Below are 27,821 nucleotides of genomic sequence, written 5' to 3'. Positions count from 1 at the left end.
CAGAAGACAGAGTTTGGTATGGGTGACATAGCACATTTGCTACAATGATCATCTAGGTTTGGAACACGAAAACCCACATCATAAAAAACCATGATGAGCTTGTACAAAAACAAATAAACAAAGCGCCTGTTGAAGATTCACTCCTTCAGAGCCTCTAAGTTCCACTTTTTCTATAGCAGTCCTTCGACTGAGTCACTTTCCACTCTCCAATCCATCAAATTCAATTCCTGCCATTAACCAGTGCTAAGCACAAAACTCCTAAACACCACATATTCTTCCTGTTGGGCAAGGAGAAGGCAAGAAGGCCAAACAGATACAAGTCAAGTAAATCTTTCCTACACATCTTACCCATGCCGTTTGTTGGTTGCTCTCTGATGCCCGAAATCCAAGTTTGTTTGTTATATCGAAGTTTGTTAATACTTGGCAATGAAACCACCTGTCTTGATTTAGCACTTCACAGTTTACACAGTGAAATCATGCACTCTTTGGATTCTCATAGCAACTCTATGAGGTTGCAAACACGACATGTGCTGCATCACTTAGCCCACCTGAGGCACTGTGGGTTCATTGCCTTACACAGTGCAAAATGGCAGGTATCGCTTAATAAATGGTTTTTGCTACTCATGATACACAAAATACAAAGACCTTGACAGAAGAAATTTATAAGCCTGAGACATACTCTTTCTTTTCATTACATTTTCTAAGAGATTAAGAATTTTGAAGCTCCTTCTTACCAGTTTATCAGGGTCAGCTTCTAAAGAATAATAATAGTAGAAATGATAAGTAAGGAAGTTGAGTCCCACTAGTTTCTTTGCTCCCTCCGTAAAGCATAAGTTCATTCCTGATTCTCAACGCAGCAAGTTAATGATTTGCTCGCTTAATTATAATAGAGAACAGCCTCATGAATTCTGGTTTTGAGTCAGGTTTATTAAGGTATAATTTTTCACACAAAATTGGTTCAAATTGAAAGATCATGTGGAGTTCCGTTTCTTTATACACTGTACTGCAGGTGATGGCAGTGTGGTTCCTGGACACACAGAGTTTTGCCTATCAAGAGAGAGATTCATAAAATAATTATAAAAATAAGTATTTAATCATTACTGTGATAAATGCTGCTAAGGAAAAATTCAAAATGTCTTGAAAGTGTGAATGGCTGTCTAACATGAAACTGCCTACCTCTCCAATGCTATCTCCTCACCTGAAGGAGCAAGAATTAGGCTCAGAATATATGCACTTTATTGACAGAATAATTGTCTATGAATTAGAGAGACTGCAAGAAATGGAAATCATCAAAGACAGTCATGAAAGGGTCTGTTTAGATTTCCACTGTTATAATCATATTTAAAGTTAAGAATGTCTTTGATTCAAAAATATAGTTGAACTTTTTATCTAGTTAGCAATTCCTAGCTCAGACTCAGACCTAGTCACCATATTTACCTAATGCCACCTTCCCAAAGGAGCAAATGGGTATCTTCTATATATATAAAAGCCTAAGCGACCGTTACAACCAGTCGACCAAACAACCAGTTGACTGGTCACTATGATGCACACTGACCACCAGGTGGCAGATGCTCACGCAGGAGATGCCCCCTTGTGGTCAGTGCATTCCCACAGCCAACCTCCCGTGGTCCCTGACCTCGGCTGGCCGGCCCCCAACCTCCTGCAGTCCCTCCCCCAGACTGGGCGAGATGGCCCTAATGGCCCTAATCACCCCGATCACCAGCCAGCCCGAGGGACCCCACCCATGCACAAATTTGTGCACCCGGCCTCTATTATTTCATAAAGGAAATGCCAATAGAACACTACATTGTGAATTTAGCAATTATGCACCTTGCTATATTCTGTTCCCCTCTCTATATCCCTTTCTTACACACACAAGCCACTAACACTTTATAAGATATATCATGAAAGCAGAATTTTTGGAAAAATCCATAACGTGCTAATTATAATTTAGTAAAAGAGTGCCACACACAAAAGTTTTAAAATATAAACTAGTAATATAACAAAGGCTAGTAACATTTTCAAAATCTTGAACTTAATCACAACCTTATACAAAACATGTTGAAATCAACTCACTGACTACCAAAAATGCTATAGTGAGATTAACGACTTGAGAAAGCGCCTCAGTCTGTGTCAACTAAAACAACAAGCAACTAGAACCAGGTGCTGAAAAAGCCATAGACAGAACATTTATTCATACCTCACATTACCAAAAAAACAAAAAACTTGCCAGGCAGATTTACATGGTGATTTTAAAATATCAACTCAGAAGGCTTTGCAAAATGTTTCTTAAAACCATAGAAACAAGGGTTATTTCATATCAAGCCTGCATAACATACAGCAACTTTTTGAAAACTGACAACTTGAAATTTGAAAAATGGTCTTCAAGTAAGAAAAGCTATTAGGCTTTTTTTTTTGTTCTTTTTGATAGAGTTTTTAAGAAAGAGAAACAGGTTTCTGATTTCAACTTAGCTAGGAGAAAAACACAAAACTTTAGTAATCACCAATTATATATATATATATATATATATGTATATATATATATATATATATATTTTTAAACCTCTTATTAAAATATAATTATCTTTTGGGGAAAATGGGACAGATTTGGAAAACAAAATGATTTAATATAGTCTGTGATTCTTTAAAAATTAAATGTAATTGAATTCAAATGCATATTGGAGACTATTTTTCTACTTACTACATACACTCAATAAATTATAACTATCAACTTGTTTTGTGACTTGTTAAAATATATTTAAAGTATCTACACATAAATGGTTCTTTGTCGATAGTCTTAAGGAGTATTCAGTGCCAGGTTTGATTTAATTGTAAAACTGTGTTTTAATGGTAAAACACAACCACCATCAGAAATTTTGTCTAAAATAGCATACTTAGTACTACATGTTATTTTTTTAAAAAAAACTCTTACTATAAGAAATAATATTTTCATTGCATGTATTTATTAATTTTCGTGAAAACATGAAGGAAAACCCAATGGGTGAAATTTGAATAAACAAACATGTATTTTAAGATATGCATTCCCAGAAATCAGCATTTCGTTATCTCCTTTTCAACCATTTTTCAAATATAATAAAGGAAAAGTACATTAAAATATTTAAATGGAATGTATTCTAAAACTCTAGTTTATAAATATTAACTCACACACAGTTGGCATATGGGAATAATTTCAGTATTACACAAAAGTCACAGCTATCCATTTGTTATTTTTTTATCATTACTTTAACATTTCGTGTCACCAAGTACCAGCCAAGGATCTCAAAGTAAAGAACACAGCTAAACACTACAACCCACAAGAGGCACAGGCTGAAGTAACTTTCTCAGAAAAGGTGTGCAGAAAGCAAAGTTCTTTTATGTCTGAAAAGGCTTTTTCTTGCCCTCATAGTTTATCTGGGTCTAGAATTCTTGGTTATAATACCTTGCTTCATTACCTTCTGGCTTTCAGGGCTGCTGGTGAAGAATGGGTGCTACTCTCATTCTTGTTCCTTTGTAGTTGAACTTCCTTTTTCCATCTTGGGGCTCTTAGGATCTTCTCATTTTCTTGTACTCAGAATTCACAGTTATTATGTCTAGTTAGAGGGTTTTTAATTCTTTCTACTTATTTTTCAGTAAGCCTACTCAATTTGATTATGCTTTCTTCACATCTGGGAAAGTATCACATTCTTCCTTTGCTAATTTCCTATTCTTTGCTTTCTCTCTTTCATCTTCTCTATCTTTTCAATGTCTTGTTCTTTCTACATTTTAGGAAACTTTCTTGATTTATTTATTTATTTTTTTATTTTATTTTTTTTTTTAAATAATTTTTATTTCTTAAAGTATTACAAAGAGTATTACATATGTCTCCTTTTTTCCCCCCCTTGACATTCCCCCGGCCCCTACCCCCCGCCCCCCGCCCCCGTGTCTTGTGTCCATTGGTTAATCTTATATGCATGCATATAAATCCTTCAGTTGGTCTCTTAATCCCCCCCCCCCAACCCTCCCCAGGCTTCCCACTGTAGTTTAACATTCTGTTCAATGTTGCTCTGCTTCTGTATCTACCCCTGTTCATCAGTCCATACTGGTCCCCTTTATTTGTCCCAACCTCACTGGAGTAGTCTCAACCTCACCAGGGCCGTCTGAGCCCCACCAGGGCCGTTTCAACCTCACCGGGGCCGTTTCAACCTCACTGGGGCCGTCCCTACCTCACGGGGGCCGTTTCAACCTCACCGGGGTCGTCCCTACCTCACGGGGGCTGTTTCAACCTCACCGGGGTCGTCCCTACCTCACGGGGGCCGTTTCAACCTCACCAGGGTCGTCCCTACCACACCGGGGCCGTTTCAACCTGACCGGGGTTGTCCCTACCACACCGGGGCCGTTTCGACCTGACCGGGGTTGTCCCTACCAGACCGGGGTTGTCCCTACCTCACGGGGGCTGTTTCAACCTCACCGGGGTCGTTCCTACCTCACGGGGGCCGTTTCAACCCCACCGGGGCCGTCCCGACTTCACCAGGGCCGTTTCAACTTCACCGGGGTTGTCCCTACCAGACCGGGGCCGTTTCAACCTGACCGGGGTTGTCCCTACCACACCGGGGCCGTTTCGACCTGACCAGGGTCGTGCCTACCTCACGGGGGCCGTTTCAACCTCACCGGGGTTGTCCCTACCACACCGGGGCTGTTTCGACCTGACCGGGGTTGTCCCTACCACACCGGGGCTGTTTCAACCTGACCAGGGTCGTCCCTACCTCACAGGGGCCGTTTCAACCTCACCGGGGTTGTCCCTACCACACCGGGGCCGTTTCAACCTGACCGGGGTTGTCCCTACCACACCGGGGCCGTTTCGACCTGACCGGGGTCGTCCCTACCTCACGGGGGCCGTTTCAACCTGACCGGGGTTGTCCCTACCACACCGGGGCCGTTTCAACCTGACCGGGGTTGTCCCTACCACACCGGGGCTGTTTCAACCTGACCGGGGTTGTCCCTACCACACCGGGGCCGTTTCGACCTGACCGGGGTCGTCCCTACCTCACGGGGGCTGTTTCAACCTAACCTGGGTCGTCCCTACCACACCGGGACCGTTTCAACCTCACCGGGGTCATCCCTACCTCACCAGGACCATCCCAGCCTTACCGGGAAAACAGGAAGTTTGGCCCTCTGTCCCCTGCCGGCGGCTCCCCACCAGACAAAATCTCCAGGCGTTCCTGGTGGTTGAACATCCAGCACTCCTGCCCTCCACCAAGTGCACAGACTGCCTGTCTGCTGTCCCCCAGCGCCCCACAAGAGACTGGGACCAGTGGGCATGTTTGTGCGCTTGCTGGTACAGCAGTTCCACAGTGCCGGCCCCGGACCCGACTCTGCCCCCTGATTGCGTCCCTCCCAGATGCAAGGAGCTGAAGTCTGCAGCCTGCTGGGATGGGCTCTGTACTTGGTGCCTCTGCACATCCTACTTGGTCTCAATGCGCTTCTTTCTATGGGAGGAGTTGAAATCTGCAGTTTGTTGGGTTGGGCTCTGTACTTGGTGTCACATCCTACTCAGTCTCAATGTTCTTTCTCTCCTTCCAGTTGTAGAGCTTCCACTGGGCCAACTTTCCCATGGTTCTGTATGATAGGTGTTTGTCTGATATTTGGTAGTTTCGATGTTGTTGTGTGAGGTAGCACACACAGGTCTCTTCCTTATGCCGCCATCCTGGTTCTCCTGGGTCTGCTTCTTGAGTGTGTCTCCCATGGCTGCGAGCAGTTGAAGTCTGCAATTTGTTGGGATAGGCTGCAAAAGCGCAGGTGGGTCTTTTTTGTGCACCTGGCACAGCTTGGATGGGGATGTAAATTGATTAGGGCTGAGACTCAGGGAGTCGCCATGGCAGAGCAAATAGCACTGGCTGAGTCTCCGCGGCCCCTTGAATCTCTGCCAGGGCTTTGTGTCCCCCAGTGCCGGCGAGCAGCTGTGCAACAGAGTCTCCCTCGCTTTCTGATGGCTGCAAGGCCGTGCTGCCTCTCCCCGTAGGGTCTGGTGCCTCATGATCCCGCCTGAACCAGCTCAGTGGATTTGAAAGTTTGCAGAAGCAAAGGCGTTTCTACTTGTGAGTCTGGCACAGCCCAGATGGGAATGTAAATTGCGTAGGGCGGGGTCACAGGGAGTCGCGGGGCGGAGAATCAGCGGCCCCTTGCCTATCCAGGACTCCAGGACTTTGCGTCCCCCAGTGCCGGCGAGCAGCCGAGCGCCAGAGCCTCCCTCGCTTCCTGACAGCTGGAAGGCCGTGCCGTCTCTCGCCTTGGGGCCTGGGGCCTCAGAGACCCGCCCGAACCAGCTCAGTGGATTTGAGAGTTTGTAAAAGCACAGTCATTCCCTCTTGTGCCTCTGGCACAGCCCTGAGGGTAGGGCGGGGTCACAGGGAGTCGCCAGCGTGGAGGAAATAGCGATGGCGGCGTCTCCGCGCCCCTCGCCTCCCCGGGACACCAGGACTTCTTGTCCCTCAGTGCCGGCGAGCAGCCGCGTGTCAGAGCTTCCCTCGCTCTCCGACCACTGCAAGGCCGTGGCCGCCTCTCCCTGTGGGATCTGGGGCCTCAGAGACCCGCCCCGAGCAAGCCCAGAGGATTCGAGGGTTCGTAAAAAACCGAGAATCCATTTGCAGCCCGCGTGGCGTGTGACTGCGTACCTCCGGTTTTGGTGCCTCCGTAGCTCCCACTCAGTCTCACTGCGCTTCTTTCTTTTCCTCCAGTTGTAGATCTCCCACTGGGCCAACTTCCCCATGGTTCTGAGTGGCGGTTGTTTACTTCATAGTTGATAGTTTCAATGATGCTGTGAGAGAGCAGCACACACAGGTCCGCTCCCTAAGCCGCCATCTTGGTTCTCCCAACTTTCTTGATTTATATTTAAACTTTGGCTGAATCTTTATTTTCACAACAATAGCCTTATTTCCAAGAGCCCTTTTTAAAATAGCAGCTTTACTGAGATATAATGCAATAACCATAAAATTCACCCTTAAAGTGTACAATTCAGTGGCTTTTAGTATATTCAGAGTTGTGCAATCATCACCATTATATAATTTGAGAACATTTTCATCACCCAAGACAAACCCATATCCAAATTTCCTCAGCTATGAGAAAGATATACAGCTGTAAAGCCATACATATTATAATATAACCTGAATGAAATTTCTGTTGGGAGACATAACTGTACTTAGCTATACCAGCAAACTGAGATACAACAGAAATGAGAACATTCTAGTAAATATAGCTACAACTGAACTCTGACTTTTTAAATATAATAATACTCTCATAGCATCATTTTTATCATATTTAAATTTTTTAATAGAAGTATAAGTCCATCAAAGGTAAAAGAGGAATGGAAGAGTACTAAATGATGGAGCAAAACATACAATAAAAATAAATCTCTTATTTTCAGCCACCCAAAAAGGCTTTGCTTAGAATAAATGAAAAGGCACCACAACAAAGAGAGAGCCACCTGCCAGAATGTAGGAGTAACTCTAGACTCAGAAGCCTCAGGTATAATGGAAGTGACAAGTAAAACATAAAGCATACAAATCTTAAGTGTACAGTTCAATTAATGTGGACACATGTATCTATCCATGTAACCACCACCCAGCTCAAGTTATAGAATATGTCTAGAAGAGTCCCTTGTGTTCTTATCCAGTCAATAATCCCACAAAGGTACATTACTACTCTTATCTCCATCACCACAGATCACTTTGTCTGCTTTTGAACACTATGTATATGGAATTGTACATACATACTCTTTTGTGTCTAGCTTATTGTGTTAACATTATCTAAAATCTCAGTCCTTTTTTTACTGTATTTTATTGCTCTAGTTTCTTCATTCTGCTTTAATAGACTTGGGTTTTACACTTGGAGGCCACTGTAAATAATGATGCTATGAACATTCTACTACATGCCTTTTGTTAGACATAAGCATTCATTTATATTGAAGAAATGCCCAGGTGTGAAACTGCTGGGTGGTGGGTGCATACTTAGCTTTAGTTGATCTGTCAGTTTTCCATAGTTGTATCAATGTCTCCGTACATTTTAAATTTGATTAAATTTAACAATTTAACATAATTTTTAGACTATACAAGTAATGTTTAAAATGAGGCACAACTGTATGATTGTTTTCTTCATGGTATTTTATGCTGCATAGCAAAAACCCTCATAAGAGTAAGAGAAAACAATTATAATAGAAACTATATTGCCAAACTATTATTATGTACCCTTTTTTTCTCATTATTTGCTTACATGTGTATTTACCTACTTTCTTACCTAATTACAGAGAGAAAGGCCTGGAAGACAAGATTCTAATTTAGAAACAAATGTTGTACTAAAGAGCAAGATGCTGGGGAGGAGGAAAGGTACTTTGAATTTTCATTTAATAGATGTTATAACTGGAATTTTCTAGAAGCATGTGCTGATATTACTTTTTAAATATTCTCTTGATTCTGGAAGAAAATCATGTATGCCTCATATGGGATGAACAGACATGTATTTTTCTCTAGAAATATTGAGTTTATTACTTTACTGATTTATACAATAGATGAAGCATTATTTTTCAACAGATGAAGCAACAGAAGAATAATAACTGCCTGCTTCCCACCACTACTGAGACCACAGGGCAAAGAAATCTGGTTAACGTGCAGATGGAAAGATTTAAGTCAGGCATGAGGAAAAAAAATTCAAGATCAGGATGACCAATACACACAGAAACAAGTTATTAAAGGGGGAAAAGGGAAGACATTACCAAGCTTCTCCCATAAGGATTTGAAGGTCAGTATATACAGCCATCTGTATAGTGAAACTTGGATAAAGCCCAGCTGGGGATTGATGTCCACTTTTATAACACCATAAATACTGAAGACGGTTTTCTGGGATATCCTTTAAACAGTATACATTTCTTGTAGCAAGATTTTTATCTTTACAGTATTACCAAGAGAGAATAAGAAACTAACATAAAAAGAGCATTTTATTTATAAGAATCAATTCAATCAAAAGGGTCCAAAGTTCAGAAATATATTGCAAGACATGTTTTCAGGATAGTACAGAATAAAGTGTAATTGCCACATGACCAGGGGTCACCAATAGAAAATAAATAGCTCTCCTTGAAAGTTATACAAAACAGTGAAATATAAAACCACCAGAAACACTTATGGCTTGGCTTTCTTTGGAAATGGAGCCTTCCTGAGGTGACTTAGACACTGCATTAACGTATATGGAAAGAGATAGAGAGCATGGAAAGAGATAGATGGATTACCCCTGTTATCCAGGGGCCAGACTACCAGGCTGCCAGGGAAGGAGCATTTCCTTGGTGGGTCTACTTGGACTTTGGCAAGAAATGTCTATTCTCAGGAGAGCCTCTAGATAAAGAAACTTCCACCCTGCAGCCAACAGCCTTCTAATCACATCATTCTGTTAGGCTTTTTAAATCCTCATGTTAAAGATCCCTTATGTTGAGAAAACATAAAGATTAATAAGAGTAAGAGGACGATGAAGAAGAGGAGAGAAAAAGAAGAAAAGGAAGATGTACCAATTTAAGTTAAAAATATACAGCCACAGGTAGATGCTTGAAGAAGGGACACTAGAAATTAAGATTCCCATTTTGCAGAGGAGGAACAAGAGAAACAGAGGCAACTAACTCTGTTTTAGGTAATAAAGTATAAAAGGAAATCATTTGTTTAGTGACTTTAACACTTTCAAACATTATCATTTATTAATTCAATGAAAACTCTTTCTGTCTCTTTCTCTAGATTCTCTTCTTCTTCATACCCCTAATTGGATGTATTCCTTAAGGCTCTGCCTCCGACCCCCTTCTCACTCATTCTACCTTCTCTTTCTGTATGAACAATCTTATATTTACTTTAGAAATATTTTTATATTCCTTATATTTCCTTTAAGAAATTATGTTTCCTTTAGATGAAAGCTTCAACATAACCACTAGGTAACCAAATCCCAAACCTCTACTTTCACTTCTGGAAACCATTACTCTGGTCACATATTTCCCACTGAGATGATCAGGGAACAAATCCTACAGAGAGAGAAATTCCACCCCTAAATCTGGTAGAGTACTCTTCATATACAATTACATGACCATTGGTCATTATTTTCATAATGTGTTTTATCTGCCCAGAAGGCAATAACTAATTTCATTAGGCTATACACTCCTTTTACAGAACACTTTAAATTTCACAAACCCTATGTTTCATATATGTAACCATCTCACTTAATTGTACAGGTACTAGATTCCCATTTTTGCAGACAGAAAAACAGATTCAGCAAATTTAAATAACTTGTTCATTTGAAAACAAGATAATATTTTATGTTTCCTATCACCAACAAGGATCTAATAATTGTCTATTACCTCTAAATCTGGATATGTCTAGAAAAAATTTCTGTGAGGTTTCTCCTCTTCTATTTTCACATCTAACTATGATTCCAATGATCTCCAGGAAACTGCCAATGTTCCACTGCAGAGAATATGGCATCCTTTTAAGTAATGCTTCTCAAAGATGTTCCACAGACCCCAGGGTCCCTGAAGCACTTTTAGATAGTCAGAAAAATCAAAACTATTTTCATAATAATACTAAGATGTTACCTGAACTTGTTACTATGCTGTATTTACACTGATGGTACAAAAACAATGGTGGGCAAAGTGCTGGTGTCTTGGTATCAATCAAGGCAGTGGCACCAAATTAAATAAATAGACAATTTCACTTCAGAATGGCCATGATGAAACTGTAAATGTTATTAATTTTAATAAATCTGAACCCTTAAGCAAGTGTCAATATTCTGTGTAAAGAAATGAGAAATCGCCAAAACCGGTTTGGCTCAGTGGATGGAGCATCGGCCTGCGGACTGAGGGGTCCTGGGTTTGATTCCGGTCGGGGGCATGTGCCTTGGTTACGGGCACATCCCCAGTGGGAGGTGTGCAGGAGGCGGCTGATCGATGTTCCTCTCTCATCGATGTTTCTGACTCTCTGTCCCTCTCCCTTCCTCTCTGTAAAAAATCAATAAAAATATATTAAAAAAAAAAAAAAGAAATGAGAAATATACGAAAAGTACTTCTGATGCATACCGAAGTACAATGACTGCCTTAAGGAAAAGCACTGGTGTGATTGAATTGTGAACTGTTCACACTGTTTTATGGCACAAAATTTTTATTAGAAGATAACTGAAAAACTGGTTCTTCACACATTTCACCCCCCAAAAAATGAATGAAATAAATCTATCACTTCAAGGAAAACAACTGACAGTCTGTATTGTCAATGACTAAAGTCAAATTTTCATGTGAAAATCATAATTCTGGGAGACTTGTATTTGCCCCCATATCTTTACATTCCCAATACTTAAAGATTTTCTAAAGATATCAATGGGGATAATAACAAATGTGGTTTTGTTATGTTGTATAATATGTGTCAACATTTGGAGAATGTGCATAATTTAGAGAACCATTATTTTCCAAGTGTCAATGAAAAATGGTATAAAATAATGTGTGTGTAAGATCCTTTCAAAGTGTAAGAGAGACCAATGGATTTTAATATAACAAAATGTAGAGAATTTAATGATATGGATTCATATTCTACATTGCAATTAATCTATAATAAATTTCAGTCCTGTTCCTTGTCATATGTAAGGCTTTAGACAACCTAATTTTTCTCTATTCCAGTTTCCTTACCTGGAAAATAGGATAGTAATGGTAACTATCTCACCAGAATTACTGTGAGAATTAAGTAAGATAAATACATGTAAAGAATTAGAAGAATACCTGGCACATTGTAAATACTCAGAAAATGTTATTTTCACTTTTCTTATCATCTTTATGTTCCTTAAAGTTCTCATATATATATTCATCTAACATACTGAAAGTCATGATTTTTTTTCTTTCATTTTATGACCCTGTAACATATTTAATTCTAGGAATCTAGGTTCATCCACATTCCTTTACTTCCAAAATTTTGTTCTTCCATTTCAACTTGATAGTTTGATTTTTAAACTCATAAATAATTAAGAATTTGGGCTAGGAATCTCAGCAAAAACAAAACAAAACAACTTAAATTCCATCCAGTAAAATGTACTAATATTTACTAGATATCTAAGAGCAGGTTATAAGTAAGAAAACATTTTTAAAATATAGAAATAAAGTTTCCAGAAATAAATTATACCTATTAACCAGATTCACTATCTACATTCCATATTAATAGAATTATTTAATCAAAAAAAGTAAACCACCAAATTCCTTTTCTAAAATCAAAACATTAGTTCTCTGACTTTTTAATCAAAAGAAAAAAGCTATGCCCTAGCTGGTTTGGTTCAGTGGATAAAGCATCAACCTGCGGACTGAAGGGTCCCAGGTTCAGTTCCGGTCAGGGGCACATGCCTAGGTTGCAGGCTCAATCCCCAGTAGGGAACGTGCAGCTGATCAATGATTCTTTCTCATCATTGATGTTTCTATTTCTCTCTCTCCCTTCCTCTCTAAAATCAATAAAAAATATATTAAAAGAAAAAAGCGATTTAAAACTTAAATTTCATTCAGCCAGATTCTTCTAAGACTAAAGACAAAGCTGAATGTGGTGAAAAATGAAAATGGGAAAAATGAGATGTATAATACCCTGGTGAAGAAAGGATAACATTTATGTGACTGGACAATTAGATCATTCTAAAGGTGAGAGGTCAGGCCAAAGCATGTCTGTCTGCTCAATTGTTTTGCTAGCACAATAGTTCATTCATTAATTCAAAACCACTAAAAGAGTTTTCATCCACATTAAGAAGGTAGGAAGGATTTTTAAAAGGGGGAGGTGGAAAAGTATGGGTGAAATAGAATGAAGGAAGGGTGGTCCAGACCAATTTTGATAGTTCTAGATCAACTTAAAAAACTAAAAGAATTGTTATTTGTATACAAGGACTCTCCTAGAATTCCCAAAATTGAGTCTAAGAAAAGGGGTCATTGTTGAGCCCCCAGAGTAGTGTATACATAATCCCTCCCTACTCTTTTGACAGTTTACAGATACTTCAATACTTTTATCTACATGCCATGCTGGCTAAGTTGGCTCACCGATTAGAACAGGCTTATATGAACTCCCTCAGAGCCTGCAGTCACTGTCCATCCTGGGTGAAGTGGATACACTTACCCATACTCATCTTGATTGGCAGGTTTTCTCTGCTTGCTGCTTCCACTAGATGTCTCCGGACTTCCATCACTGCCTCTTTGTGCTTGGTGTTCAGTAAGGCTTCCCACAGGGCTTTGGCTGCAGTATCACTGCAATACAACCACAAAGAGCTTTAAAATAATTTCTACCAAATAATGGAAAAGGTTGAAAGCAAAATAATTTCTAAAATATCTTCTTTGAGCACTAAAGTAGTCTTTCCTGCTGATAGATTCTAGGCATAGGATTAAATGAAGACTATCTAATCCGTTTTAAACAGCACAAAATATTGAGAAATTAGGGAGACAAAACCAAGGCAAAAAAAAAAAAAAAAAAAAAGAGGATGCCCTGACCGGTTTAGTTCAGTGGATAGAGCGTCGGCCTGGGGACTGAAAGGTCCCGGGTTCGATTCCGGTCAAGGTCATGTACCTTGGTTGCGGGCACATCTCCAGTAGGGGGTGTGCAAGAGGCAGCTGGTCGATGTTTCTCTCTCATTGATGTTTCTAACTCTCTATCCCTCTTCCTTCCTCTCTGTAAAAATCAATAAAATATATATTTTTTTAAAAAGGAATAAAAGCTATATTGTGCTTTGAGAAGTGGGGGAAAACTATATGATATTTTTTAGATATGACACTTTTTTTAGATTTTGCATTTTAAAGTATTTCAGAGTACAGTTCAACATTGCTACAGTAATATATAAATTCTATATAAGCCAAAATTAATACATGTTCAAAAAATGATTTATCAGTGATTATAAGCATAACAATTTGAGATAACATACATGTATGGAAAGCACAGAGCAATTAGCAATGAGAATTCCTGTTAAAAAACCACTTGATAGAATTCCTAATGAGTAGGTTTTCTAGTGAATGAAAATCAAGAATTAGGCTAAGTAACCAAGGCCTTAAGTATCTACTTTGGGCCTTAGGTTGGAAGGATGGCACATCCTTCACCATAAACCATGATAACAGAAAGCCCTGCATTGTGCAGGGTCTCATCTGGGCTCACTTGTCCAACAGCCCCCTGTCTCACCCACCACGCCATGTTTAAATTATAAATGAGCACAGTGTTCTTCCCGGAAGACCTCTACATCAGCCAAGTACACACATTTGTAGTAACATTTCAAAACCTGAATATAAAGAAACAAAGATGACTTCTGTCCCTTTCCAAGGACTTTTTCCTTCACTTAAAGCTCTACTAACATCTCTTACTATCCAATTAGCTAATAGTGTGAAAATGAATGGATTTTTAAAGTTTGGTTTTAAAAGTTATATCTAATAAGATATTAATTTAGCTTTAAAGTTATACCTAATAATACATATCTTTTAAGTTCAAATTTGATTGAGAATAATGGAATGATGTACTTTAGCGCTGAGTTTAATGTCTGGCACATACTAATCTTTCATTAAAGAGTTAGTTGTTTATTATCATCGTTTTTTTTTCTAACTGAACTAACATCACTGCTCAACATATGCCACTTGTTTAGATCTAATCAAAACTGTCATTATAACTCTGCACCCAATATTCTATGTTTAATTTAAATAAGCAGGTAAACTCAAGCCAAGCCCCAGTCTCGTGGTTGAGATATAGATAAATACAAGGCATAAGCTTTCAATGACTGAAAGGAAGAAGAGGCAGAGATACAAGCAAAGAAATTATCCCCAAAAGAAGTGTGATAAGAGGCATGATCAATGCTGCACAGATTTAGCTGGTAGCACAGAGGAGGGCTCTAATCCTGGCTGGGAGGGCAGAGGCTCAGAGATTGGTTTCTACTGGAAATATGAGCAAGTACACAGATACATACATTCCAAAAACAGCCAAGGGAAGAAGTTATAACTGAATCTGGGAAGGAGAATGGTAAAGAAAGTCCACAAAGAATATATAAAATCTTTATCACAAAACAAGAGGAAGAAGGATGCTTCAGAATGAGCAGATTCCTAGGTACACAACACTAATGAGGACTGTTTTGTTCCATGCTAAGGTGCCAGGGAAGGGGCATGACAAGTAAGGGCAAAAGAGAAGGTGGGAGCTACTCTTGTAGGGTCCTGCATTACTTTCCAAGGCTTGTCAACTTCAGTCTGTAGGTAACAGGTCGTCAATGAGCATGTGCTTGATTTCACATTCTGAGAAGAGTACCATAGCTTAGCTGTTGTGAACACAGTCTTTATCATCATTCAAAACTAGATCTATTTCCTGTGGGGTTTTGGGAAAGTTACTTAACTTCTCCAAAGCTCTGAAGGCAATGGAGAACCACTGCAAAATTCTGAGCAGGGGAGTTATAGTCCCAGTTTCCCCAATTTATAGTACACAATCTTTCCCTACTTTCATTCTCCAAAGCTTCTCTCTGCAAAACACAGGGACTTCTCACATACTATTAACTCTGTACACAGAACTTCTAGAGTAGATATTTACTGCCCTCCTCTATTCCATGAGTATAAGACAAAGTGTCTTCAAGATCACAGTAGGTTAGGAAATACTGTGATTGCCCCATCAGATCAGTGTGGTGATTGAAATGTGGGCTCTGGGGTTAGATAAATCCATGTTCAAACTGACCATGCACTCTTCACCCACAGTAGCTACATGGCCTCTTTGGTCTTCCTCAGGCACTCCAAGCTTAGGCACTCCTTTGCCAGTAATGGTCTTCCTACAAATATCCCCTCTCTCTCTTCAGGTGCCTGCTGAAATGTCACCTTATCAGAGAAGTCCTCCTTAGTGCCCTATATAAAAGAGAGATGACAGCCAATCCCAGCACCATAACCTAGCACTGCAGGCCCCCTCCCCCATTCCCCCTCTACTGGACTTTACTGTTCTACATAATCCTATTACCATAGGACCTTATTATGATTCCATTTTTGCCTATCTCCCTCATAGAAGGTAAGGTCCTTTTATGAAAACAGGTTCTTATTTTACTCATTGCTAATTTCCCAGTACTTAGAACAGTGCCAGGCCTGTGGTAGGTACACTTAATAAAAATGAATGAATGAACGAATGATGCTTGCTAGTTATGTAACCTTGTGCACATAACTAATCCTTTCTTTTCCTCTGTTTTCTCATCTGTGAAATGGAGGTAATAATAGTGATCACCTCACAGGTTGTAAGAGTTAAATAAGATAATGTACATAAAGCACTTTCCTGATTCACAATAAATATGAGTAATTATGTAGTTGTTACTACTACTACTATTGCTACGAAAGATATTATCTTATAATTCAATGTGTTCAAGGGTTTGTATATAATTAGGTGAATTCACTTCATTATACTGAACTAGAGGCCTGGTGCACAAAATTCAGGCATGGGGGGAGGGTGTCGGGGGGTCCCTCAGCCCGGCCTGCACCCTCTCCAATCCGGGACCCCTCAGGGGATGTCCGATTGCCTCTCACAATCTGGGACCACTGGCTCCTAACCACTAGCCTGCCTGCCTGCCAGATCGCCCCTAACCACCTCTGCCTGCTTGCCTGATTGCCCCTAACTGTTCCCCTACCACCTATGCCTCACCCCACAGCCGGAACCCAGGATTCCCTCCTCCGGCCGGTTGCAGGCACCTGGGACCCAGGCTTCCCACCCTCTGGCCAGCCGCAGGCATGCAGGACTCGAGCTGGCTTCACCCAGGCCGGCCGCAGCCGCAGGGGACCGTGGATGGGCGGCTTCACCTAGGCTGCAGCCGCAGGCACCCGGGACTGCAGGGCGGGCAGCTTGTCCCTCTCCCTGGCTGCAGCCGCAGCCGCTGGCACCTGGGACCATGGGGTGGGCGGCTTGTCCCTCTCCTGGGCCACAGGCTGGCTGGTCCCTATTCCTCTCTCTCTCGAGGTCATTTGTGCCTGGCTGGTCTCCCTTCCTCTCTTGCAAGCTCATTTGTGCCTGGCTGGTCTCCATTCCTCTCTCCCCAGTGTTGAGTGTCTGAGCAGTTCCGGTGCAAGGGTGTGAGTGCATGAAGACCATTTGCATATTAGCTCTTTATTAAATAGGATAATTTTTACACAACACTGATTTGTTCACATATACTTAAGTCACTTGGGGCTTGTACTCTCTGGCTCTTTTCTCGTAAAACAGTTTAGAAGAAATACATAGTTTCCATGATCTCTAACACTGATGCCAAGTCATGTTTCCTGGAAAATTATTTTTTTTAACATAAGCAATTCTGATTTGCTAGATATGTGTGACAGTTTATAATATCCAATTCCTGTACAAAACACCTTACTAACCGCCACATCACACATGGTCACTTTAAAATTACCCTGTTAATATTCATACACTAATTCTGGTTCTCCAAATAATCAGCACCGAAGAAGTCAAGATCATACTTACTGACAACTCTACTGTGTCCTGCCCCCATGTCTTCACCAATCACTCTGTTACTGCTGCTTGGTGGTTTACACACATACCCCTATATGGGCATCTGAGTTGAGTATGGGAGTTAATCACTGCCTTTCTCTAATATGCTCAGAAAAGTCGATCCAATAGACATTTCACACTACTGAAGTTTCACATGAAATCAATTCCTGATGTTGAATTGTATAAATCAAGAAAAGTTCATTGAAATCCATTCTATAATCACGATGGTATATTTTATATCATTCTTTATCCTCTCCAACTGTTCAAACTCTCTATTTTCCTGATGAGGAAATAAGCACTGCACAGGGGCTATCACAATAGGGCCAGTGCAGTCAACTAGTGGTAGTCATTGCTGTAGTCTAATAGCAACATGGGTTCTGGAACCAAACAACAGAGGGTTCTCCTTATTCTGCCACTTGCTAGCTCTATGTCCCTAAGAGAGTTACCTAACCTCTCTGTACATGTTTCCTGTTAACTGGGGATGGTAATAGTTTCAGTGGGTTATTATGATAATTGAATGCACTAATATATCTGAAGCTCCTAGAACAATGTTTGGCACATATTAAGTGATTAATAAACATAGCAGCAGCAGTAGTAGTAATAAAAAATATCAAAGGTCAGCCCTAGCTGGTTTGGCTCAGTGGATAGAGCATTGGCCTGCAGACTGAAGGGTCCCAGGTTTGATTACAGTCAAGGGCACATGCCCAGGTTGCAGGCTTGCTTCTCAGGAGGGGGCATGCAGGAGGCAGCCCATCAATGATTCTCTCTCATCATTGATGTTTCTATCTCTCTCACTCCCTCTCCCTTCCTCTCTGAAATCAATAAAAATATATTTTTTAAAAATTAAAAAAATCAAAGGTCAGCATTTCCTCATAAAATATAGGAGGAAACCTGTTTTAGAAGCACATTAGTCGTTTTCATCAACTTGTATACTCATATGGATAACTACTGCCAGTAGCTTCATTTTCATAATGCAGAATTCATTATGATATCCATTGAAAGACTGAACACTTCAATTTAAGCAATCCCTTTATAATGGCATGTGGATGTAAAGAATTTTGATATAGATTAGAGACTTACAACTATAGTAAGTCAATTTAATGAAGATTTTTAAGCAATGACTTCTGGGCCAGCTTCCTGCCCCATTAATTTAATTACACTGAAATTCTGTAGACTAAACCAACAGGATATTTTAAAACTAGAAGTTTTGCCCAGCTGATGTGCTCAGTGGTTGAGCGACGACTTATGAACCAGGAGATCACAGTTCTCCCGTTTGGGGCACATGCTTGGGTTGTGGGCTCGGTCCCCAGTGGGAGGCATGTGGAAGGCAGCAGATCAATGATTCTCTCTCTTCATTGATGTTTCTATCTCTCTCTCCCTCTTCTTTCCTCTCTGAAATCAATAAAAATATATTTTTAAAAACTAAAACTAGAATTGTTACTTTATGAGGAGTTCGATTCCATAAATATTTCCAGGCTGACTTAAAAAGTGGATGCACAACTTTTGTGGTAATGTGAACATTAGAGGTAATATTAAATTAATCACCCTTACATCTGCAGCAGGACACTACCTAACCCAATACAGATGAAAACCTATTTTGAATTTTTGAAGGCATCCAAAGAAAGTTTTATAATATGCCTGAGAAGAACACGACTATTTTAAACAAATCAAACTGTTATTAGATTCTATTTATACCTAATCTAAACCCTTTTTGCTCTACTGTAAACCTTAGTCTTACTTAGGGTTAGTCTTTTCTCTTAAGTTTATGAACAGCTGGATAACATCTTTTTAACAATCAGGTCCACCCAAAAACAGTGTTTCTCTTTTTCACATGAGTAATTTAAGATTTTTGAAAGGTAAATAAAATGTAATACTAAAAAATAATTTTAAATACCATCACTACATTCTATTTTAGAAGCATTTCAGGATTTACAATACAACTTCTTATAACTCATTTGATCCTAACTTCATGAACTAAACCATTATCCCTGACCCAATTTAAAGACCCTCAGAAAAGCCAACTGTTTTTACTTAAGTACACTCAACCTGTAAATGGCAAAACCAGAACTCATATCCAGGTAACTGGCTCCTGAGCCCAATGACCTTTTTACTGTACTATGTCATGTTTGTATTATGCAACTCATCAAAGAGCATCAATTATGTAGAATGTCAATTATTTTCAACTTTTCATGATGATTTTCTTTTCAAATCCTTATTATATCCACTATCTTCCCCTTAAGTTCAGAAGTGGGCCCCACACAAGACAATGTAATAGGGCGAATAGTGAAACAAATCCACAGTAACTCATGAAGCAGGTAAAACTTGCTCTCAGGATTTTGAATACTTTCTGTTTTAAACAGTATCATACTATTCCCCTTGTAGGTCACTATAAGCCAATGACAGTCACTTGGCTATACAATGCCAATCACTTTTTCTTTTTTTATTGCTTAAAGTATTACAAAGAGTATTACATATGTCTCCTTCTTTTTCCCACCCCTTGACATTCCCCCGGCCTTCCCTACCCGCCAGTGTCTTATGTCCATTGGTTATGCTTATATGCATGCATACAAGTCCTTCAGTTGATCTCTTACCCCCCCTCCCCGCCCCCCAACCCTTTTTATTCAACTCTCTTCTTTAAATGTTTCTCTCCAAGAAGACGTTGCTGAATTTTAAATCATTCTGCACATATATCATTTAAACAACTGAAAAGGCAAAAAAAAAAAGTCTAAATTGCCCTGAGGTATTATTTCCAATCTAGATCTTTTTTTTTTTTTTAAATGTATTTTATTGATTTTTTTACAGAGAGGAAGGGAGAGGGATAGAGAGTTAGAAACATTGACGAGAGAGAAATATCGATCAGCTGCCTCCTGCACACTCCCTACTGGGTATGTGCCTGCAACCAAGGTACATGCCCTTGACTGGAATCAAACCTGGGACCCTTGAGTCCGCAGGCTGACGCTCTATCCACTGAGCCAAACCAGTTAGGGCTCCAATCTAGATCTTATTTAATATTCATTATATTCTTGGGGAAAAAAGGAGAAATAGCCTCTAATGATTTACCACTGAGAAAACTGAGAAAAATGTTCTACTTTTATATTGTATGTTTCAAGGAATCTATTGAAACAAATAATAGAATGGAATATTTGTCCTATGAAAATATCCATTTTGTTACTATGAAATGGAATTAGTTTCAACATGGTCAGTAACTACATGTCAAATACATATTAAATGTATGTTCTGTTTGGATAAACTGATAATCTTGTATCCTTAAAAATCAAACTATTATAGCAAATTGTCCAGTTTGAAGAAGACTATAGGCCAAGAATATAAACACAATAACCTGCTACAATTAACTTTTTTAAAGTCTCAGAGGACTTCTGTATATGAAGATATGGTTCTTTCAGTTAATTCTTGGCTCTTTATTCACCAGAATTACTCAATTATGAATGAAATCTTAGAGTTACTTTAGTTTGGCATGCATGAAATGTCAAGTGCAGTCTGCTAGAAATTAACAGGATAGTCGTCACCAAATAAAATATAAATGAGACAGCATTAACTTTCAAAATGTGGCTGAATGTTGAATCCTGATGATACTTCAATCAAATGAAAGGCATGCAATTAAGAGACTGAGGGTGAAATGTGAATGAATAGCATTATCTTGTGACTAAACTCAGAGAAATGGTTTCTTCAAGGCACGCTCAGGAAGTAAAGCTTACTCACAGGATCTGTAAGAGCAGTCACAGTATTCCAACAGAAATACAATGATCTATAATAATAAAAGCGTAATATGCTAATTAGACCAGACATCCTTCCAGATGTCCTTCCTTCCAGACAAAGCTGCAGCGGGCGGGGGCGGGGGCCAAGGCCCTTGCATGAATTTCGTGCATCAGGCCTCTAGCAACAAAATAAAAAACAAACAAACATTTTCAACTAATTTTAAACAGACAGCAATCTGAGTCATAGTGTTTCCCAGCAGGAAATAATGGCTTCCATCAGTGGTGAGCTTAATGAGCTCTAAATGTAGGTTTGTTAATCAAATTATTCATAGAGGTTTCAACAGTCATCTTTCCTCTTGACTTCTTTTGAAAACAATTACCTCATCTTTAACAAAATTATCTGCTAACCTTCATTTCAATAGGAGAGAAAGCAGCTAAACACAAAAGGACAATAAAGTAAACCCGTGGCACTGGAAAGGCAGTGGGGAGAACTTAACCAAAGAACTTATATGCATATATGCATAACCCATGGACACAGACAATAGTGTGGTAAAGGCCTAGGGATGGGGGGTGGAATCAATGGGAAAAAAAGGGGGACATCTGTAATACTTTCAACAAGAAAGATAAAATAAAACAATAAATATAGTTAATATATATGTTCATGTCAGGTGTATAACATAATTATTTTACATTAATATATGTAATAAAATGATTACCATAAGTCTAGTAACCATCTGCCATTGTACAAGGCTATTCTGATATTATTGATTATATTCCCTATGCTGTACATATAGCCCTGTGACCTATTGACTTTATAAATGGAAATTTGCATCTCTTATTTCCCTTTAATTTTTGTTCCTACCCTCACCCTTCTTCCCCTCTGGCAATCATCCATTTGTTCTCTATATCTATGGGTCTGTTTCTGTTTTGTATTGTTTGTTTTGTTTTTTAGATTTCACATATAAATGAAATCATACTGTATTTCTCATCTGGCTGGCTTATTTCACTTGGCATATTACTCTCTAGGTTTGTTCATTCTTTCATAATATGAGCACTTCCTATGTATTGGGCACTCAGTGAGGTGCTAGCAACCTCCAGTGACCTGCCCTTGGGGAGCTAGGAATCTAGCAGAGAAGCTGGAACTGAGCATGCTCCTGCAGAGGTGACAAAAGCAGACAATAGGAGCTCTGAGAGCGTAAAATATATAACCTGGTCTGGGTGTGTGAGTGGAGGTCAGAGAGAAGCTGAGGATGTGACAGTAAGTCCTGAAAAGTGAGTAGGAAGTAGCCAGTTGAAGAATGCAGTAAGAGCAGTCTAGGCAGGAGTAACATCATGGGTAGATGTCATGAGAAGAGAACTTGAGACCTTTGCAAGGAAATGAAAACAAGTATGAATGGAATATGAAGATCTAATATGACCCTGCCCTGAGCTCATGACAAATCATGCAAGGCCTGGTAACTCACATTAGGGATTATAGACTTTTTTCCAAAGGCAACTAAAGGGTCTTCAGCAACAGACTGACCTAATCAGGTTTACATTAAAAGATTACTCTGGCATCACCGTACAGAATGGATCTCAGGTCTGAGTGAGAGGCTACCACATAGCCCAAGCAAGAATTAATGATAGCTTTGTGACTTCCTAAAGCTATCAGAGTATATTATTCCCCTGTTCAAAACCATTCCATACTTCCTACTAATCTACACTAATAAAAGAGAAACATGGTAATTAGCGTACAACCACTACCCTTCCCATTGGCTAATCAGCATATCCTTATGCAAATTAACTGTCACCGCTACCCTTCCCATTGGCTAATCAGCATATCCTTATGCAAATTAACTGTCAGCCAAGATGGCGGCCGGCAGCCATGCACTGAAGCGAACAGGGAGGCATGCTTGCTCCAGTGACTGCGGACTCCAACGCTCTCAGCTGCAACTATGTTGCAAATATAGAAGCTAAACAAACCCCAGAAACCAGCTTTCAGTCAGCGGGCTTCAGCCAGCCTGACTGCAACATTGTATCAAATACAGAAGGAAAAACAAAGGCCAGAAACTGGCTTTCAGCAGCCGAGGCCTCAGAGCTAAAGCTGGCCCAGAATAAAAATTAAAAAAAAAGAAAAAAAGGAGCGGTTGGGAGCTTCAGCCCCTCACCCAGACTGGCCAGGCACCGCAGTGGGGACCCCCACCCTAATCCAGGAAACCCTTCAGGGCAAACTAGCCGGCCCCCACCCGTGCACCAGGCCTCTATCCTATATAGTAAAAGGGTAATATGCCTCCCGGCACTGGGATCAGCGTGACGGGGGCAGCGCCCAAACCCCCTGATCGCCCTTTGGCTCTGTGTGTGACAGGGGGCGGGGCCACAACCTCCCCATCCGCCCTGCTCTGTTCGTGACAAGAGAAGGCGCCCGAACCCCCTGATCAGCCCTGCTCTGTGCGTGACAGGGGAGAGCTCCTCAACCCCCTGATTGGCCCTGCTCTGTGTGTGACAGGGTACGGAGCCCCAACCCCCTGATGGGCCCTGCTCTGTGCATGACAGGGGGTGGCGCCGCAACCTCCCCATCGACCCTGCCTTGAGTGTGACAGGGGGCGGTGCCCCAACCCCCCAATCGGCCCTACCCTGAGCGTGATTAGGGGTGGCATCACAACCTCCTGATCTGCCCTGCTCTGTGCATGACAGGGGGTGGCGCCCCAACTCCCCAATCGGCCCTGCTCTGAGCCGGACCAGGGGCTGCACCTAGGGATTGGGCCTGCCCTCTGCCACCTGGGAGCAGGCCTAAGCCAGCAGGTCGTTATCTCCCAAGGGGTCCCAGACTGCGAGAGGGCACAGGACGGGCTGGGGGACCCCCTTCCCCCCCCCCAAGTGCACAAATTTTTGTGCACCGGGCCTCTAGTATTACAATAAAATCTAAGTTCTTTATTTTTATATTATATCTACAACTTTATCTCTCACCATCTCAGCTTCATCTATTAGGCTTCAGCCACACTGGCCTGATTTCCACCTCTTCAATGGGATTAAGTGCATTCCCAACTCAGGGCTTTTGTATTTGCTATGCTCTGTGCCTAGAACCCTCTTCCTCCAGATGTTCACTGATTAGGTCGCATTCATTCAACAAATGTTAACTGAGCCCCTATCAAATGCCAGTCCTATACTAGGTAGAGCTCAAGGCTTACCACCTTAACCACTCCTTATCCAAATTCCACTTGTTTTATTTTACTTTACTTATGACATTTGTCACTAATTCAAATTATATATCATTAAATAAAGTTTATTTTATTGACTTGGGAGTGGAAATGATCAGAGGGCATTAAAGACAGAAGCTTTCTGGCTTTACCATAATGTCAGTATTCTGGGCCCAATGGGTGGCAGTGCACTCAGGCCACCAATACACCATGGCCCTGAGCTGTGCCAGGCACTGTTGGTGCAACAGTGTATAAGGGTGAACAAGTCAGAGAAAGATCTCTCAGCAAGCTTCTAAATTCTACCTGGAGAGAACAGACACTAAACTAGTAATCCTATATAATAAAAGGCTAATATACAAATTGACCGAATAGCAGAACAACTGGTCACTATGATGTGCACTGACCACCAGGGGCAGACGCTCAATGCAGGAGCTGCCCCTGGTGGTCAGTGCACTCCCACAGGGGGAGTACCACTCAGCCAGAAGCCAAGCTCATGGCTGGTGAGCGCAGCAGTGGTGGCGGGAGCCTTTCCCGCCTCTACAGCAGCGCTAAAGACCCCTCGCAGGATGCCCAAGTGGGCCTAAGCTGGCAGTCGGACAGCCCCCAAGGGGTCCCTCCAGTGCACAAATGTCGTGCACCAAGCCTCTAGTTATAATATAATGCCCTATGAACTGAATTAAGAAATAAAGGGTGCTATCTATGGAAGCAAAGACAAAGGTAGAAGTGAGAGAAAGAAAGAAAAGAAAAGAAGAAAAGAAAAGAGAAAAGAAAAGAAAAGAAAAGAAAAGAAAAGGCGAGCAACATGTAGGATGACCAAAAGGTAGGAGAACATTGAGGACCTGAAATAAATTTAGTGTGGCTATAGTTAAGAGTGTCAACATGAAGGGGAAGGGGAATTAGGGAGCAGGCAGGAAAGGAGGAAAAACTGAAGAAGACAAAGGCTGAAAAAATATACAGAGAGCAGATCTAAAAGGCTTTCTAAAACAAGGCAAAATTTTTAGTCTTTACCCAAAGGGCAATGGAGAGCCACTAATTTTACCCATGGAGGGTTAGAAGCAGATTTACTATTACTTGCACAGCTGAATAAATATGTGTATAAAGAGCCAGTCTTTAAATGTACTTTAAAACTATAATCTTTTCAAAGTGTGCATTAAAATTTAACTTTTAAATATTACCACACTATGAGAATATAATCCATCCATTTCTTATTATTAAATGTCCTTATATTGTATTTTTGTTTATTTATTCAACAAATTTGAGTGCCCACTATACATCAGGCCCTGTTCTTGGGGCTGGGGATACAGCCGTGAATTAAACAAATATAAAACCACTTTCCTATATAATTCATGTTCTGGAGTTTATTATCTGAACACAGCACACAGAAATTATAAAGTAAGAGAAATTATAATCAAAGTTTCCTTACAAATCATCCAGGGTGCTTCCCACTTACAGAGAAGAAAACTGTGACAATGAGAAATTAAATACCTGTTCAAGGCCATGAAGTTTTTGTGGAAAAGCCACTATACTACAGTAATGACTAGAAAATAAAAACTGCACAGGAGCTATTAAGGACACCAAATAATCACATCAATACAAACAGCCTCTCTTGGTTCAACGAATGAAAGGAGATTGTTTTAAGGAGTGTTTTTTTATACACTGTCATATTTGTTAAAGAATGTTCCCATAACTTTGAAGTACATTGTGGGAAAGGATAAGATCACTTCAAAAATGTTAAACTAAAATATCACATTGGAGTACATTTTGGGGAGGAAGCAGAGTAGAGTGGAAAAAAACATGAACCCTGATGCAACTTGTTCTGTGAGTAAATCTGGTATCTACCCTTCGAGTCTCATCAATATTATATATCTCTTGCACTACAGAAAAGTGATTTTCATTAATTTGTTCAACAAGAATAAAGCACCATATAAATTTAACTTGTTTTATTCTACTGGGACAAATTTTGTTATAACTTATTTATCAGCAGAAGGGAACCAAGATGGCGGCATAGGTTAACGCCGGAGTTTGCTGCCTCGAACAACCACTTCAAAAATACAACTAAAAGGCGGAACGGACATCATCCAGAATCACAGGAAGGCTGGCTGAGTGGAAGTTCTACAACTAGGAGGAAAGAGGAAACCATACCCAGACTCAAAGGAGGCGCTGTGCTGAAGTGAAATACTAAGGTTCGGAGGTGCGTGTGGAGCGGGCCGGCGGCGGAGGGCGCGGTTGTTGTATTAAATCGGGAGGGAGTTTCAGACTCTGAGCTCCAGATCCAGGCAAGTCTCTAGGGACCCAGACTCAAACGAGAGAAGTGGGAAGGCAGTTTTCTCTCCGAGGTTTGAAGCGGTTGCAGAGCCGCTGGGGACGGAACTGAGAGCAGCCATAACAGCTCGCTCCGCCCCGCCCTGTAGATCCCCTGGGACCCGACCCGCCCAAGCCCTGCACAAAGGTATTTGCCGGATAGCCTCAGGCAAAGGCTAGATTAGCACAGCCCTAGAGATCCAGCACAGAAGCGCTCCCACTGCAGACACAGCTGACTCTCATAGCCAGTTAGCCTGGAGGGCAATTTACCCCCAGTATTGCCGACAACAATCAAGGCTTAACTACAACAAGACTGCCCACAAAGACCACAAGGGGGTGCACCAAGAAAGCATAAAAAAATGCGGAGACAAAGAAACATGACAGAAATGGAGGATATAGAGTTAAAAAATGCACTTTTAAGGTCTCTCAATAATCTTTTAGAAACTGCTGATAAACTTGATGAGAGACTCAAGAAATCTAATGAGACCCTCGATGTTGTGATAAAGAACCAACTAGAAATTAAGCATACACTGACTGAAATAAAGAATATTATTCAGACACCCAACAGCAGACCAGAGGAGCGCAAGAATCAAGTCAAAGATTTGAAATGCGAAGAAGCAAAAAACACCCAACCGGAAAAGCAAAATGAAAAAAGAATCCGAAAAAATGAAGATAGTGTAAGGAGCCTCTGGGACAGCTTCAAGCGCACCAATATCAGAATTATAGGGGTGCCAGAAGATGAGAGACAGCAAGATATTGAAAACCTATTTGAAGAAATAATGACAGAAAACTTCCCCTACCTGGTGAAAGAAATGGACTTACAGGTCCAAGAAGCGCAGAGAACCCCAAACAAAAGGAATCCAAAGAGGACCACACCAAGGCACATCATCATTAAAATGCCAAGAGCAAAAGACAAAGAGAGAATCTTAAAAGCAGCAAGAGAAAGTCAATTACCTACAAGGGAATACCCATATGACTGTCAGCTGATTTCTCAACAGAAACTTTGCAGGCCAGAAGGGAATGGCAAGAAATATTCAAAGTGCTGAATACCAAGAACCTACAACCAAGATTACTTTATCCAGCAAAGCTATCATTCAGAAGTGAAGGTCAGATAAAGAGCTTCACAGATAAGGAAAAGCTAAAGGAGTTCATCACCA

General features: G+C 40.7%; 1 protein-coding gene across 1 annotated transcript in view; it reads right to left on the bottom strand.

Annotated features, from left to right (window-relative positions):
- SCFD2 (sec1 family domain containing 2) overlaps positions 1–27,821 on the bottom strand; it is a 348,367-nt gene that overhangs the window by 300,309 nt on the left and 20,237 nt on the right. The window contains exon 3 of the mRNA XM_070396672.1: positions 13,125–13,252. Coding sequence (XP_070252773.1) covers positions 13,125–13,252 — 128 coding nt within the window. The remainder of the gene's footprint in view (positions 1–13,124; positions 13,253–27,821) is intronic.

The sequence above is a fragment of the Myotis yumanensis genome, unplaced genomic scaffold (assembly GCF_028538775.1).
Source record: "Myotis yumanensis isolate MYYU_CA2020_CCGP unplaced genomic scaffold, mMyoYum1.0.hap1 SCAF_1, whole genome shotgun sequence".
Taxonomy (NCBI): Eukaryota; Metazoa; Chordata; class Mammalia; order Chiroptera; family Vespertilionidae; genus Myotis; species Myotis yumanensis.
Note: the sequence above shows the minus strand (reverse complement) of the source record. Positions and strands in the feature narration are given on the sequence as shown.